Source organism: Acinonyx jubatus, chromosome A2 (genome assembly GCF_027475565.1).
Source record: "Acinonyx jubatus isolate Ajub_Pintada_27869175 chromosome A2, VMU_Ajub_asm_v1.0, whole genome shotgun sequence".
NCBI classification, from domain to species: Eukaryota; Metazoa; Chordata; class Mammalia; order Carnivora; family Felidae; genus Acinonyx; species Acinonyx jubatus.
In genome coordinates, this window is record NC_069383.1 from 145,975,659 (window position 1) to 145,992,474 (window position 16,816).

The 16,816-nt window shown below is 41.4% G+C and overlaps 1 protein-coding gene across 13 annotated transcripts in view; it reads right to left on the reverse strand.

The window, feature by feature from the left end:
- The window catches only part of DOCK3 (dedicator of cytokinesis 3), a 561,979-nt gene that overhangs the window by 81,564 nt on the left and 463,599 nt on the right, over nucleotides 1-16,816 (reverse strand). For all 13 annotated transcript variants that reach the window (XM_027038830.2, XM_027038823.2, XM_027038822.2 and 10 more), the window contains 9 exons: nucleotides 14,954-15,078; nucleotides 13,274-13,436; nucleotides 12,630-12,736; nucleotides 11,893-12,064; nucleotides 11,423-11,520; nucleotides 8,586-8,669; nucleotides 7,426-7,526; nucleotides 4,553-4,634; nucleotides 203-373 (listed from right to left, as the gene is read on the reverse strand). In XM_027038830.2, coding sequence (XP_026894631.1) covers nucleotides 203-373; nucleotides 4,553-4,634; nucleotides 7,426-7,526; nucleotides 8,586-8,669; nucleotides 11,423-11,520; nucleotides 11,893-12,064; nucleotides 12,630-12,736; nucleotides 13,274-13,436; nucleotides 14,954-15,078 — 1,103 coding nt within the window. The remainder of the gene's footprint in view (nucleotides 1-202; nucleotides 374-4,552; nucleotides 4,635-7,425; nucleotides 7,527-8,585; nucleotides 8,670-11,422; nucleotides 11,521-11,892; nucleotides 12,065-12,629; nucleotides 12,737-13,273; nucleotides 13,437-14,953; nucleotides 15,079-16,816) is intronic.

Here is a 16,816-nt window from a genome sequence, read left to right on the forward strand (position 1 = left end):
CTTATATTTGGTAGCTGGGGCATAGCTGACTTTGAAGTAAAAATAGCATTTTGTTCTATTAGGTATTTCCTTGCAAGTCACCCTTTACCCAACACATAGGAGCCTGGCAGGGCTTCTTCAACTCTAGAAGCCAGAGGACAAAGAAACCAGCCATTAAGACAGACAAGGATTCAGCAGCAAAATTTCCCTGCAGCTTACAGACCTGAGTGAAAAGGAGTGTTTCTGAGTTTCTGCTGTCCAGACTGAGCACAAACCGGATGGACTGGAAAAGTTCTTGGATGCTGGACCGGAATTGCTCCTCTTCCATCCCACAGGTGGCTCGGGAGTACAGGATCCTGGACTGCACGATGAACTTGAAAAGGTACTCCAAGGCCTAAGTAAAAGGGATGGAGAGGTGTTAAAGATGGCCAAGAGCTAACACAGCAGGGAATAAAGGGTAAAGTAACAGCAAATTCTATACCCAAATCAGATGATGAACAATTTCAACTGTGGAGACAAGCACTTTTTTTTTTTTTTAATTTTATCTCCAAAGTCCAACTGGTCACTGAGTAGCAGCTGTCTTCTTACTGAGGAATCATCAAATTAATTTACAACTGTTTCTGTGGTTCTGGAATTGAGGAACCACAGACTGAGGAACCACAACAGCTGAATTCAAGACCATACAGGATCCAAAGAAAATGAAGTTTCTTTGTATTTTTTTCAGGTCTGGAAATAAGAGGCTTCAAAAGCAATGATGTAACCTCTCTTAAATTTATTCCAAGAAGGAAAAGTCCTTAAGGAGCCTTCTGCACCTTTGAGATATAGCTGGGGTCTGACATGGTGCCAGCCTTGTCACTGGACATTAACTCTGGAGAAAACTTGCCCCAGGTTGCACAGCCCCAGGTGGACCTGACACACCCACTCTCTATCCTCTTCCAAACCCGGACACCTTCCCACAGACAATTTTTGAACAATGCAGAAGATGAAGCTCCCATAACTTATTTTGGGAGCAGTATCTAATTCTGAGGAGTCCTTACAGCTTGGCCCATGCTTATGAGCACAGTAATTATCTTTTAAGAGAACAGATTGAAGATCTAAGACTATGCTTTCTAATCAAAGAAATGCCACAGATTTCCCAGACACTGGGAAGGCAGAGACATTGGGAGAGAAACTTATCCAAGGATGAAACAAATGGAGCTCAGTTACTTGAAATATAAAATAGAAAACAATTCTCAAGCTACCTTTCATGACCTATGTATCTATCAAAAGGTTTGGTAAAACAAAACCTCATTTTGTTTTGTTTTGCAGCCCATATAGAATTCAGTAGGCATTGTAGAATGGCTAGGTTAGAAAAATATGTCTTCCAAGCCTTGCACCAAAAGATTGCATTAGAAAAAATTAAAGTGTGTGGCCTCAGCAGCATAAATGCTACAGCCTCCATTCCAGACTTTTAATGCCTGGTCTGAAAAGAACCAGGGAGATGTGTGCTACATACTCTAATTTTAAAAGGGGAAATGTGTACCTCATGACCTGTTTTCTTTTTCCAGTTTGAAACAGCTAACACAAGAGTGTATTGAATGGCTTGAAACATCCACTAGTTTCACAGTGAGGGGCAGAACCAGACAGAAAAATTGCTTGCATTTCCTGGGCCTGAGAGCTTAGTATCTTCATTAAATTTTAAAATATAAAACAACATCCAAGATGGCCCTGCGAAAACCTGCATGAGGGATAAAAAATAAGTCCACTTCCAGTCATCCATCACCCCCTGACTTCCTTTGCCCACTCCTCTTGATTTTTATGGTCAGTACCAGCGTGGGAAGGACCAGGTGATGGCCGGTTGCCTCTGACTAATGCAACCGGGGAAAGAGAAGAGGGTGGGCCAGTGAGGAAGGAGGTGAGTGGTGGAGCCTATGGAGTTTGTTCAAAGTTCAAGGGTGCTCCCAACACTTCATGGAGACAATGAAACACTTAATGGTGGGTGAAGCAGCCACTCTGTGCATTTCTACTTAAGTTAATAAGCCTGAAAGAAAAAGAGATCCTAAAAGTTATTACAACCTTTCAAGCACCAAGAAGATCCATTGTGCCTTCTCTTTTCTCTTCATGGTTCCCTGGGGGACCTGAGATAGCTCACCAGTGAAAAGTGTGCTGTCTTTTTAGAATATCTTGCCAAATACCAAACTCAAACCTGTCAAAGATACCTCCTACAGGTCATTCACAAGGGACAAACAAAATAACCAAGTAAGAAAACGAAAGACTCTTTATTTTCATATTCCTTAGTGGTCAAACTTTCTTAGAAAGGCCACGACTTTGAAAGTGAAAGGAAGAGATGCGAATGAGTGGCAGCATGTATTGAATCAAGAGTAAGAAGAGGTTTCCTGGTCCACATTTTATCATACCAGACTGAGAGGTGCTAGGCCAGGACCATACCCATCCTGTGAAGGATGAAAACAGGACTGATTAGAGATTTACTGGTTTGGTCAAGAGGACTTGTCAACTAAAACTTGAAGAAGAAGGGGAAATGACCTGATAAAACCTTAGTACTGGATGCATTAGTATGAGAGGCCATTCAAACAGGTTTGCAGCGGTAAGAATAAGTATGAAAGTACCTCAGAAAAGTGCTCCCCCAAATGGATATCTTCTTTCTTTCCACCCAAACCTGATCTTCTCCCAGAATTCTGCATCTTCCTAAGTAACCCTGATATCAACTCAGCTGATCTAGCCAGATTCTTTGGAACCAGCACTTCTTCCTTTCTATCACTTCACACATCCAATTTAATGTTTGAAATTGATTCCCTGCTTTGGTCACATCAGCTATTTTTTGGTTGCTTGAAAACTCAAGTTGTTTCCCACCCAGGCTTTTAAACATGCTGTTTCCTGTCTGGAATGCTCATCCCCCAGCTCTTCACATCGATTTCAGCCCAGAGGTCACCTCCTCAGACAAACTTTCCCTAAAATTTTGATCTGAAGTAAATTTCCTTCATAGTTCTTACTTATCAAGTTTTTTCCCCCACTTAATTTGTGTATTTATTGTCTGTCTTTCCTCCACTTGGATGGAAGTGCTATGAAAGCACAGCCTTTTCTGCTTGGGCCCCTGCTGAATCTCCAGTGTCTACTACGGTGTCTGACACGTGGCAGGTATCAAGTAACACCGACTTGATGGAATGACTGAATGACTGATTGTTAGGAGAAAACAACTTCTGTGATGCTTTCTCCAGTATCCTGAGCAATTAATTTAGGGACTCACATAGAATCTTTTGCATTTAACTCAACTTTTATCCCCTCAAATATTGTCTGAGGCAGTTGCCAGGTACTGGGTTTAAAGAAGAACAGAATACAGGCTCTGTCCCCACATTACACTCAGAACTCTGCTCTACACCTGTGTTTGAGCATGCTTCAGTGGGGGATGTGTTCTTCAAGGCAAGAGGTCTGTCTTATTCTTCTTTGCATCTTGGCATCCACAACAGATGCTGACTGCTTTGTAGACATGTATTATATGAAGAAGGACAGAAATAATACTTATGGCCTTAGATTTTTACAGAACATACGGAGAAGAGGCAGGGGAAACACAGACCTATGATTTTATTTTGCTTCTTCAGTCTGGTAATGTTTAGGGAAGCACCTGTCTCACCTGTTAGCATGTGGACAAGAACAACAAAATCACAGGCCCAATGGTACTCAGAGCAAATGATGTGAAATTAAAAGAGGACAGAGAAAAAGCAGAACTACTTTGTTGCCACTCTTCTTTTATTACTAACTGGAAAGGGTGGGAAAGACATGGTTAAAAAGCAACTAAAAAAAATAACTCAAGAACAAGAAAATGTAGGGGCGGAAAGGGAGAAAGCATGAACTTGCTGTGTGTTCCCAAGGGATATGGCAACTTTCTTTAAAAAGCTATCTTGAGAACTGTTGATCAAAAGAGAAATCAACATTCTCTCAGTGGGTCTCCACAGAAGTACCATGAAAAGAAGTTACCAGAAAGTGAAGTTAACTCACAATGACGATGGTCCCCTGAAAACTGGAGCTGCCCAGAAATGCAAAAGGCTGCCTTATCTCGGAACCTGTCCATGCAGGAGTGCTGCCATGGGGGACTCCGGTTTCTTCCAAAGGTCAAGGTTTTAAGATTATCTTCTTAATGTATCCATATACAGTGCATCCAATCAGCTCTTTTCACTTAAAACAGTTCTAAAAAACAATGTTTAGTAACCACTGAAGACAGGAAAAGTTGGAAGATCTTAAGTCTAATCAATGTTGCCACCAACATTGGTTTAGAAGGAGATATGATGCTTTGGCCAGTGGAAGCAGAGATGGATGCTGCTGGCAAAACCAGTCAGGAAGGATGGCCAGGAGTTGCATGTACATCATCCCTCCTTTCTGCTTTAAGATAACACTGTTAGGAATAAAGGTCTGGGGCAAAATTAAGATGGACAGTGGGGAATTATGTGGTCCAAGGCATTCCTGAAAGCAGGCCAGTGTACTGGGATGTCGACACTTGTTCTGCACACTAAACCATTGAAATTACTGACAAACAACAGCAGGGGTGGGCCCTTTATGTACAGTGAGCTCAGTACATTACCCTCATGGCTTCCTGAATGTGGTCCTGTCGAATCAGTTCTGCTGAGCAGTCCATGTACCACTTCAAACAGCGAATGAGCTCCCTGGGAAAGAGAACAGTTCCAGAAACCCCACTTTAACTCAAAAGCAATGCAGTTTGAAATTTTTGCAGCCCTGAATTTGCCACACAGGAAAAATAAATATACTGCTTATGAGGCAGAATGGAGTGATGGATCTGTTACAAATGTGAAATCTTCAGATCATCTGAGACCATACAACATGCCTCGTCTGTAGAGTTGCCACATTTTAATTAGCAATTATAATCATTCTTTCTCTCTTTCCCTGACACACATTTTTTCTTTGATAAGAAAGTTTTCCTAGAGTCCTAGACTTCACCTGTAATTTTGTTTTGTTTAAAATTTCTATGTCTCCAGAACATACAACAATAACTAGTAAGTAGCAGATTCTGGATAAAGGTATATGGTCCTATGTGCCTCTCCTTGCTCGCTCTACAGCAAGTGCCCACTCTACAGAGTGATATCAAAGTGTCAGAGTTCCAGTGACTCCACAGCCTCGTCACCTGTTGGTTTTATATATATTTTCAAAAATTGTGCTAATTCTATAGAAGAAAATGAGGCAATTTTAAATTGCCTTAATGGTTTTAGATAACTTCTGTTTTCCATGTTAACCATTTATATTATATCTTTTATCAATAGTTTTTTATTTCTTTGACATTTATTGTTGGTGCCATTTTTATTTTTTAAATTTTTTTAATTTTTTTTAACGTTTATTTATTTTTGAGACAGAGAGAGACAGAGCATGAACAGCGGAGGAGCAGAGAGAGAGGGAGACACAGAATCCGAAACAGGCTCCAGGCTCCGAGCTGTCAGCACAGAGCCAGACGCAGGGCTCGAACTCAGGGACCGTGAGATCATGACCTGAGCCGAAGTCGGATGATTAACCAACCAAGCCACCCAGGCGCCCCATGTTGGTGCCATTTTTAGCTATTCATGTTTCTCAATGAAAAAGCAAGACTTACTTTTAGTAGCTTTGCTGCCAGTTCTTGGAAGGAAAAGAATGACAATTGTGTAGTAAACTATGGTTTAAAATGTCAGCTGAAAGACCACAACCAATATCCTACTCAACAGTGAAAGAAAGTTGTTCCTCTAAGATCAGGAATAAGGATGCCTTCTTTTTCTACTTCCACTCAACATAGAACTGGAAAAACAGCACTTAAAAAACCAAACAACCTGATTAAAAAATGGGCAAAGGAGGGGTGCCTGGTGGCTCAGTTGGTTGAGTTTCTGACACTTCAAATTGGTTTAGGTCATGATCTTGCAGTCATGAGATTGAGCCCTGCACTGGGCTCTGCCCTGGGCGTGGAGCCTGCTTGGATTCTCTCTCTTTCCCTCCCTCTCTGTGCATCCCCCTCAAAATAAATAAATAAGTAAATGAATAAATAAATATTTTTTTAAAAAATGGGCAAAGGACTTGAATAAATTTTCTCCAACGAAGATATGCAAATGGTCAATAAATACATGAAGAGATGCTCTGCATCATTAATCATTAGGAAAATGCAAATCAAAACCACAATGAGATACCACTTCACACCAGTTAGCATGATGACTCTAAAAAAAAAAATCCCTCTCCAAACACAACAAAAAATAAAAAGTCTTTGCTTGAGGATGTGGAGAAACTGGAACCCTTGAACACTGCTGGCAGGAATGTAAAATGCTGCAGCCACTGCTGTGGAAAACAGTATAGTGGTCAATCCCACCTCTGGGTATATACCCAAGAGAAATGAAATCAGTCTTTAAGAGATATTTGTATACCCATGTTCATAGCAGCATTATTCACAATAACTAAAAGGTGAGAGCAACCCAAGTATTCATTGATGGATGAGTGGATAAACAGAATGTGGTACATACATACAACGTAACATTATTCAGCCTTTAAAAGGAAGGCAATTCTGACATATGCTACAACATAGATGGAACTTGAAGACATGGTAAGTGAAATAAACCAGACACAAAAAGATAAATATTGTATGACTCAATTTACATGAAGTTCCTAGAATAAGCAAATTAAAAGAGAAAGTATAACAATGGAGGTTGCTAAGGGACGGTGGAGGTGATGGGGAGTTACTATTTAAGGGGTACAGAATTTCAGTTCTGCAAGATGAAAATAGTTCTTGAGATAGATGGTGGTGATGGTTGTACAACAATGTGGACATACTTAATGCCACTGAGCTATACACTTAAAAATAGTTAAAATGGGGGGAGGGCGCCTGGGTGGCTCAGTTGGTTAATCGTCTGACTTCGGCTTAGGTGATGATCTTGTGCGGGGTCCGTGAGTTTGAGCCCTGCATCAGGATGTGTTGACAGCTCAAAGCCTGGAGCCTGCTTCTGATTCTGTGTCTCCTTCTTTCTCTCTGCCCCTCCTTCACTCCCAATCTGTCTCTCTATGTCTCTCAAAAATAAGTAAGCATTAAATTTTTTTTTTAGTTAAATGGTATTATTTTATATTATGTGTATTTTATCAGAATTAGAAAAAAATGAAGTTAAAAAAATGTCAGGTGGGGGCGCCTGGGTGGCTCAGTCGGTTAAGCGTCCGACTTCAGCTCAGGTCACGATCTCGCGGTTTGTGAGTTCGAGCCCCGCGTCGGGCTCTGGGCTGATGGCTCGGAGCTTGGAACCTGCTTCCGATTCTGTGTCTCCCTCTCTCTCTGCCCCTCCCCCGTTCATGCTCTGTCTCTCTCTGTCCCAAAAATAAATAAATGTTAAAAAAAAAATTAAAAAAAAATGTCAGCTGAATGAATGGTGGTTGTCATGGAACCTTTTTTAAGCCTGTCCTTCTATTCAAACACAAATCCTAATGATGCTAAATGGAACTTACTTGTACGCCAGGGCTCCAGCAAAGTGCTTCTGGATGTATGTGTCCATTACAGGCCGGAAGTGGAAATACTTGATGTCTCTGAGCAAGTTGATGATGAATACCTGAAGGAGATGTAGGGTACTACAGTTCATTGGAGACCCTGGACTTATCCCCAGCAGGAAACAGAACTCTTGCTTCTTCAAGAAATGACAAACCGTCAGTATTTTCTCTAGTGTTTTCCATGGGCAAAGAAAGTAAGATTTCTATTCTGTACCTGTATTTCTGTCTTGTCTGCTCTATTCCCACAGCCCCCGGCCACCCAGTCTGGACTTGGGACTCATCTGTTTGTGCTAGTGTTACTCTGAGCCTCTCTCTTCATAATAATGCTGGATGACACAATACAGACTAGGAAAAGGCAAAGTGATACCTGTGTAAGGTGGCATAAATTCTAAGGTGTCTCAAAAAATTTGGAAAAGAGACAAAAAAAAAAAAAAGATTGTCCTCTGAGCCAGATCAAATGGGGCTGGCTGGCCAGGAAAGCAAGGAAGAAAAGCCAGAGGGGCAATCTACGCAAGTGCCATTTTAACTCTCGCTTCTCCTCCTCATCTATCAGGTAGACTTACAGTATATGGTTCTTGAATATACAGCACTCCTATAGGACAGGATATATTAAGCAAAATGCACTGAACATTCAAATCACTGTCCATTCTCACTAAGCAACCTACAGAGATTTGGGTTCCCAAACAACTGCCCAAAGGGAGAGAGTGTGATGCTCAGACCATCACAGATGAGACTCTGCTCTTCCTGGCCATTATACCCTATTTTTGTAGGTGAAAAAACAGGTCATCTGGTTTCCTATATCAGTCTCCAAGCCTTTTATTGGTGTAGGTCTCTATTTCAGGGGCTAGGCAACTCTGCAACAGTGATGAGACTGAGGTATCAAAACTACTGAGGCCCGGACCTGGCCATGCTGAATTCTTCAAATTTGATGCTGTAGGGATCTGCCCGGTTGGTAGGTTGGTTGGTCTTCCTTGGGTGACACTCCTCAGCCACTTTTCTATTGGAAACATCTGCATAGATGTTATACTGACTCACTCTAATAAACTGCTTCCCTTGGATTTTTAAAAACATATGACAGAAATAATAAATAAAAATGAAAAGTCGGGAGGGGTGAGACTTACCAAAGACTGAAACACCAACAGGCCATATTTCTCTGTATTATCATCCAAAATCACAAAGAGTGTATCTAAGATGTCCTGCAGAAACTGCAACATAAAAACCAGAGGGCTCAGATCTTAGGACCTTGAACACACGGTCAAACTTCCATACACCAATGAACTCATCTCCCAATAAACAAACTCAAAGATCTCTTAAGATCTCAAATCACCACTTAAACTAAACTAATCTAGGATCCCACCTCCACCTAGCTAAGGGCCCTGAGAGATATTTGGAGAGGCTCTTTCTCTTGGGTAAGTGCAAAATTTCTATGGAAAGAACGGTCACTTAAAAAAACAGGACATCTATGTAGAATTGTAATTTTGAAATAAAGTCAATCTAAGTGATTCTGATGCCAAATTCATTTTGAGAAAAAGAGTTCACTCTCCTGGGACCCCAAAGAGTTTAGTAGCCCCTCACTCTTTACTGTGGCCTAACTCTTTAGAGGACATTTGAATGAGGGTGTGGCAGGCTAGGTCTTAACTATAGAAACCATGTTTTGGTCTAGAAATCAGTATTCTGGGAGAAGGGAGAAAGCTGTTGCTGAGGTCTGTCAATGAGGGTAAAAGAAGTACCATTTTGTTTTTGGTTTTTAACATGTGCCTTTTTCTTTCTAAGATACAAAATCCAAGGGAGAGAATAATACTCAAGGATACTGACAGTCTTCTTCCAAAATAAAGTCTAACATTCTGTGGTCAAAAGGCAATTGAATGATACAATGTTTTTTTATTTTATTTATTTTTTATTATTAAATTTAATATAATTTATTGTCAAATTGGCTAACATACAGTGTGTAAAGTGTGCTCTTGGTTTTTGGGGTAGATTCCCATGGTTCATCACTTACGTACAACACCCAGTGCTCATCCCAACAGGTGCCCTCCTCAATGCCCATCATCCATATTCCTCTCTCCCCACCCCCCATCCACTCTCAGTTTGTTCTCTGTATTTAAGAGTCTCTTGTGGCTTGCCTCCATCCCTCTCTGTTTGTAACTATTTTTCTCTCCTTCCCTTCCCCCATGGTCTTCTGTTAAGTTTCTCAAGATCCACATATGAGTGAAAACATATGATATCTGTCTTTTTCTGACTTATTTCATTCAGCGTAATACCTTCCAGTTTTATTCACATATTGCTGCAAATGGCATGATTTCATTCTTTCTCACTGCCAAGTTACAACTTACTTTAAAACAAGTCTAAGGTGGAAGGTTTGGATGGCAGTGTTGATGGGCAGGATTGGCCATAGGGTGATGACTGTTGGTGCTAGGTGATAGATACATGTAGGGTTCTTTATACCATTTTACTTTTGTGTATATTTGAAATAGTCTAATAAAAGTAAAAAATAATATTTAAAAATGCTGGCACATTCTTTTCACACTCTCTTCTGGTGGTTTGAGATCAATTATTGATGCTAAAAGCAGATATGCTGATAAGATAGTCTCTTACTGGAAATACAACACTACTCAGCCTCAAAAAGATCAGACTTTGGGGTGCCTGGGTGGCTCACTAGGTTAAGTGTCTGACTCTTGATATCTACTTAAGTCCTGATCTCAGGGTCATGAGATTGAGCCCTGTGTTGGGCTCCATGCTGGGCATGGATTCTCTCTCTTCCCCTGCCCCTACCCCCACTCCCACTCATGCTCACTTACTCTCTCAGAAAAAATCATACACTTCTCTTAATACCTTGTCTGCTAATTGATATTTTAAATATGTTTATTTTTATATTTTAGTTAATATACAGTGCAATATTGGATATATTTAAAAGAAAAATATGCCCTGAGAATAAACTGATCTTAAGTTTCAAAAACTAGTATTAGCTTGGTTAAGAGTTCTTTTTAAAATTTATGATACTCTAATTGATTTAAACAAAATTCAGACAAAACTTCATAAAAATATACAGATGTATACAGACTTTAAAATTGTTTCTCATTTGGAGACAGCATGTTGTGTGTTACTGAGTCAATGGAGCTATAAAATGAAAGTACAGATAGGGTATCTGTGCTAATTGATTTGATAATTATAATGACAGAGCAATGCTCTCTGATGACAAGTTGTCTTCTTGACACTTAGTGTCCATTCTACATTCCACTGCTCTTGCTCATCATCAAAAGCACCTCCACTTTCCTCAGCAGACTTCAGTCCATTGTGCAGAATCCACCTGCAGCACTTTCACCATCAGGAGGTGCCAGGTGGGCAAACACTCTGTGCAATGCAGAGAAGCCTTACAGAAGACAACAGGGGACTTGTAGTGTTGCTGTCAGCCTGACGGGGCCATAGATGGGAAATGTCACAGAGGTATCTAGAGAAAGCAGTTGAGGCAGGGAGTAGGGAAAAGTCTCTGGTATGGACTGTAAGTGAGAGACTGGGAAAAGCAGCAGCTACAAGTTAATGGAGAGTATTTAAAGTTCTTCTAGATAATCAAGTGAGTACGGCCAGAAAGACTTCAGGCCAAGTTTGTGGTAAAAGGGTTACAGATAAGGAAAATGAGAAAGAGACCTAAGGAAGGAAGAGGAGGCAGCACAAAGCACTGGGTATGTTTCTAATTATCATTTTACTTTCTAGGAAGGAAAAAAAGTCAGAAAATAGGTTTATAACTTAGTTTCTAAAAGGTAATAAACCTGATGTCATACTTACTTTTAAAAAAGAAGCTAACTGAAAAAAAAAGAAAAAGAAAAATAACTCTAGTCCTACTCACTAATTATATTTTGGGAAATGGTCTTAGAGGTATACTGGTAGAAATCAAGGTGAAGTAAGACCTTCTGCCCAGATTCTTACTTAGGTAGCATCTATGAATTATAGGAAGGCATACCTTAACAATTTCTTCTCCACTGACATGCCGCAGCCGCCCTAGTATGTCCATGATCCGGTCTGGAAAAGCCTTCCATTTCAGCAGAGCAAGGAGGTCCACTACAAAGCAAGCCCAAAAGTAGTGAACACTGGCTATGCCAAGGACAAGCAAAACCCAGACTTTCCCTGCCAAGGACAGGTGGAATCTGGGGGAAGAGAAGTAGCTGCTAACATTACAGCAGACTCTTTAGTGCTGATATCAAGGCCAAAGACACATCTGTGAAATCTGGAGGTGCATTCTGGAGCTAATAAAACCATGGGAAATCTTACAGGTTGCTATTACCAAGTGGTTCCTTCAACTTCAGATGAAAAGAATGCCCTCATTGTGGCATGAAAAAGCAATTGACTTCTGTTTCCCTTAGCATGTATCAGCAACATGGAACCAGTCACTGAGGACAGGGAGCGCAGCACCCTGTAGGTACCACCACCTACCATTCTGGGTGAGTTTGGTGGAGGAGAGCTGTGTGGAAATGAAGAAAGACTCTTTGGTGCTGCGCTGGAAGATGAGGCTGGAGGGGATGTTAGGGCAGCCATTGTAGTCCTCTTTGCAGCAGGGCAAGCCCAGGTACAGAGCATGGTTGTTAAATGTGCTATTCTCATCGCACTGCAGGCAAAAGTAGAGAACACAGAATGTTTCCTGAACCATGACATGTGGAAAACTCAGGTCACAGATTTTTCGATGTTGATATTTGCTCTCATCTTCCTAAGGCTAGATCTTGGGCCTCAGGTCCTCTTAGAAGAGTGCTTTCTGTTCAGAAACTCCCCATATGGCTCACATGCCTTTTAGAGAGAACATGGTGGGGCAGGTGGCCTCCATCTGCTGTGCAGGCAACTTTGGGTGGCAGCCATGCTGTGATAGCTGACAAAACCATGATCTCAAATGGCAGGTCTCTGAATGTACTAGCTAATGGCACAGAGGAGTTGGTAATAGACTTCCATTACTTGTGGAGTGGGAGGTGAGGGACAAAGGGCCTGCTGGCATTACTTGTGGGAGGAAGGTCACTGTAGTTGCATGACAAAAGCCTGCCCACAGCTGTCCTGCTGTCATCTACCAGCGCACTACCCTGGATCCTTTGGCCTGCCCACTGAAAGCCACCTAACTCAGAACCATATGTGAGAGTGGCTTCAGGAGTGTGAAGGTTGAGATGAGAGACAGCCAGGCTCCATACCTTGTACACATAGAGCTCATGGATGTCATCTGAGAGAGTGGTGCCATCATCCCGCATCAGGGGTGAGAATGCAAAGCCAAAGAGTTTCTTTTCCCCTTTGTCCTTTGCTGCAACCAGAGCTAAGTGTTAGTTGTTTTTGCCCTTCACTTTGCGTTTTAACAGAAATTCCCCTTGTGCTTATCACCTACATTCTTTACTTCTTTGTCCCTTGCTTTCATTAATTAGGTACATACCTGACTGCAGGAATGATGATAAATGTACTAGACTGAATTTCCACTTATATCCCAAGGTACACAGGCTATCTAGACCCAAATAGAAACTAGATTGCTAGTCTTGATAAATCAGAGGCTCTTTAAGGAACAGTTTAATATGTACACAGGAGACATCCAAAGGAGGATAACACTGGTAATTATCCAGTGTCTGGACCAGACACAAAGAAGGACGAGTACCAGACCTTTTCTGGTTTTGAGTCACTGTACACAGAACAGCCTCTGTTGACACCCCATCTCTGAGTACCCATTTATTCAGAACTCATTTTATTGCCCCAACAATAAGAACCCTCTTAATTCTCTTTCTGAGGAAAGAACTCTGAGACAATAGAACATTCATATCTTCCAAGGAATGTGGAGAGAAGTCTCACTCACTGGAACAATGTCTGAACTCGAAGCGCAGGTGGGAGCCCCGGAACCGGTCAATGGGGATGGGCAATTTGATAATTTCTCCCCAGCGAGGACTATTACTGTGGTAGAGGACAAAGGAGTGGTAGGAACTCCTGTTCGGCTCTCCTGAACCCAAGCTTATACAATCCTGGAAGAGAGAAGCAAAATAAAGTGTGATCTTGCTGGAGGAAGCCCCTGGATTTCTCTGTCACTAGGACACTTTCTCCTTTGTGCAAGTCTTATTTTCCCACCAGGCCAAATCTACAAGATGAGAAAATTCATTTGACTTAAACTCAATACTTTTGGAAACAACTGTGTAGATGGCATAAGGAATCAGCAGTCAACAATGCTCCTTCTTTTCCATGGGGCAAAAGTAACCACACACGCTGCTCAATAAACTGGAGGGCAGCTCAACAGTTTATGTGAACCACTAAGATAGGTTCTTCATCCTCATTAAGAAAGGAAACAATGAACTCCACAGGAGAAGTCAACTGTATATGGCACTTTACCTGATCAGAAAATGAATTAATTTATAAAGTGGAGAGAGCCTGTTTTCTAATCTTCCTTACCCCAATGTTGCACTGGCATTTTAGGTTGCCCTTGGCTGACTGTCTTTGGATATAGACAAGGCAGACCAGATTTAATTTGACCTCCTGTTTTCAGATATTGCCATGAAGATGTAGTCCCATCTTCCTCGAAGACAGGAAGTTGCAGGCAATACAATCAGGAGCAGCTCCCTATCTGCACAAGGGTGGTCTCAGAAGCTGACAGCTCTGCTGACCTTGGCATTATCCATGCCAACAATGGACACGCCTTAGTCTTCGAGATGGGCTTTTAAAAATGAAACAAAAATCAGTGCTTCTACCACCAATTAAACAATATCCTCCATTTATTTCTAGCTTTGGGGGATGATTTTGACTAATTTTACCTATTTACTTCTGTAAAATGTGGATGACCACTCCTGCTCTGCCTACCTCACAAGGCTATTGTCAACATATAGGAGCGAGGTCTATAAAAGAGTGATTTGCCTTCTGTCAAGTGCTGTGCAAATGATGCCTTGTTATTTGCCAGGGACTTCACCATGACATGACTGAGGGAAATCTGACATACTGACAATGGAAAAACAGCACTCCAGGTCTTCACTTTGAATGAAGAGTGACAGAAGATACACTTGCATCCTTGTACTGGCATTGGCTGGAAATAATCTTTTACAGCCTGAGTCTGCTGTTCCTTGTCACATAACTTGGTACCAGCTAGTGAGTGCCTAAGTCCTACTCCTGACCAAAGAGAAACTTTTTTTTAGTTTTCATTAGCTTAAGGAACAAAAAGAGTGGGACCTAATAACAGTTGCCAAAAGTAGGTAGCTTGATGTTAGACAGAATGGCAGAAAAAGTAACATGTAGGACACAACTAGAGGGAATAGGTCTAAATTGGAGCAGGAAGGATTGAGGTCAGACTGGGAAGAATTTCTAAAAAGGCTGTGTGACACTGGAAGTCATTATCAAAGCATACTGCAGGGTTTCCTTGAAGAAAAGGCAGAGAAGAATGCATATGTGGTGATGTGAGTGCAGTCTGCTTGATGAATGGGTCTCTGAATAAAGTCCATAGACTCATTAAAATTATTACAGGATTAGCCTCCTTTCCCAACTGACTGGCAAGTCTTACCTTCAGTATTTCTCCATCTGCGTAAAGCACATACATGGTCACTTCAATATTCTTTTGTACACTCTTTCCCCCTCTCTCGAAATCCCCCTTCTCCAAGGTTAGGTACAGGTCATTGCGAATATCACCTATGGGGAGAGAAATGTCATGTCTTCAAGACCATAGGAGCCACACTGCCCCGTTTGTACGGAGGACCAGGCTAGCATTTGGATCCTCCAGTGTTGAGGTGGGTGCTCAGAGCATTGCAAGCTTGGTTAATAACGGTGGACATTCTACTGATATCAGTGCGGCAGCACTCTGTTGGTTAGTCAGGTGCTCTCTAAGTCTAATTTCTAAAGGTGTTCACCACAGTTTGTCCAGGGTGGGAAAAGCTGAGGCAGAGAATCTTTTCTTGTATTACAGGTGACTACTCAGTCTCTCTATCTTCCAGGAGAATAGGTGAAATCTAAACCTTCCAAAGGGGGAAGATTTTTAGAATCAACAGGAATAACATTTATTGTATTATGTCTACTACTTAACTACTAATCACTCCTCCTCCTTTCCCTCCAAAAAAAAAAAAGTGGTTTCCTTTTTCCTTTACGGGTTTTCTTTTTCAACTTGCAACCCTTCTGAGTCTGACTAGAGGATACACTACTTTTTCCTTCTGGAGGCTTAGCTCCAAATCCCATCCCTTGCTGCAATGCCAGACCCAGGTCACTGGACTGTCATTTTTTTTTCTTCTTTGTGTTGCAAGTGCTCTGGGAGCAGATGACTTTCCAGAAGCACAGGTGCTAAAGCACTGGGGTAACAATCTGTTATGCTCTTTGCTTCTCTCTGACTTCTGCCCACTTTGCCAATATCTGCTGCTCGAGACTTGGGCAGGTGAAGCCCAAACTGCAAGCCGAAATGACCTAAGAAATGACCACATCTGCCTTTTTTTTTAGGGTAAGGGGATTGTCTATTCATGTATAAGAAGAGCTCATTTGGGCTGCTCTAAGCTTCTAAGTTTGTAACATGACCAATTTTATTCATACATTCTAAAGAAGGTATTTTGACTTTCAAAACAACAACCACGATGACAACCACAACAACAACAATGTAAAGTCCTGGGAAAAAAATCTTCAAAGGGAAAAAAATGGTATAGGAAAACATGTAAGGTCAAAGTGAAGATGTGCTAACAGCCTGAAGAACTCAACTGAGAGGTGATGGAAAGATTAACTTGCAAAGTAAGCCAATTCAAAACATTCTTTCTACCTCAGTTCTTAGCAAAACTGAAAAATCTGAAAATGTTCATTACTTGGAATCACAATGAAATAAACAGATATTGTTTTTGGTTAGCAAGTAAGCTTTCTGGTTTGGTCAGATACATGATGATGGCTCATTTTCTGCACAGACTACCTTTCTGATTATGCAAGTGTCTTAGTATCTCCTATGCATGAAACATGATAGACTAGAACTGGCATATATCTTGAGCTGTGGAGGTCTTCATGACCAGACCTATTATTCAGGTGGTCTTACTATACCAGAAGTGCAGCCATGGTTATTTAGTTGCATAATGAAGTTCTCAAAATACTTCAGCATAAGTGAGGAAGAACAGCCAACGAGAAGCAATTAATTATTCTCTGACAGCCCAGGGAACTTTCTCTAATGTGTGAAAAACATCTTGTGCCCCAACAGCCCTGAGGCTACCATGAAGGGAAAGGAAATTATGTTCTGAAAATCACATACAAATGCAACTAACTGCTGGATAGGTAGGACAGCCTAGAGGATGTCTATTCTTGCAGTTCACATGGACTTCCCTCCTGGCTGAGAAAAGCCTCTACTTAGAATTCTCAGGAGTCTGGACTTTAATCTGCCTCCTTTGGACATCTCTGCTTGGGCCCTTCA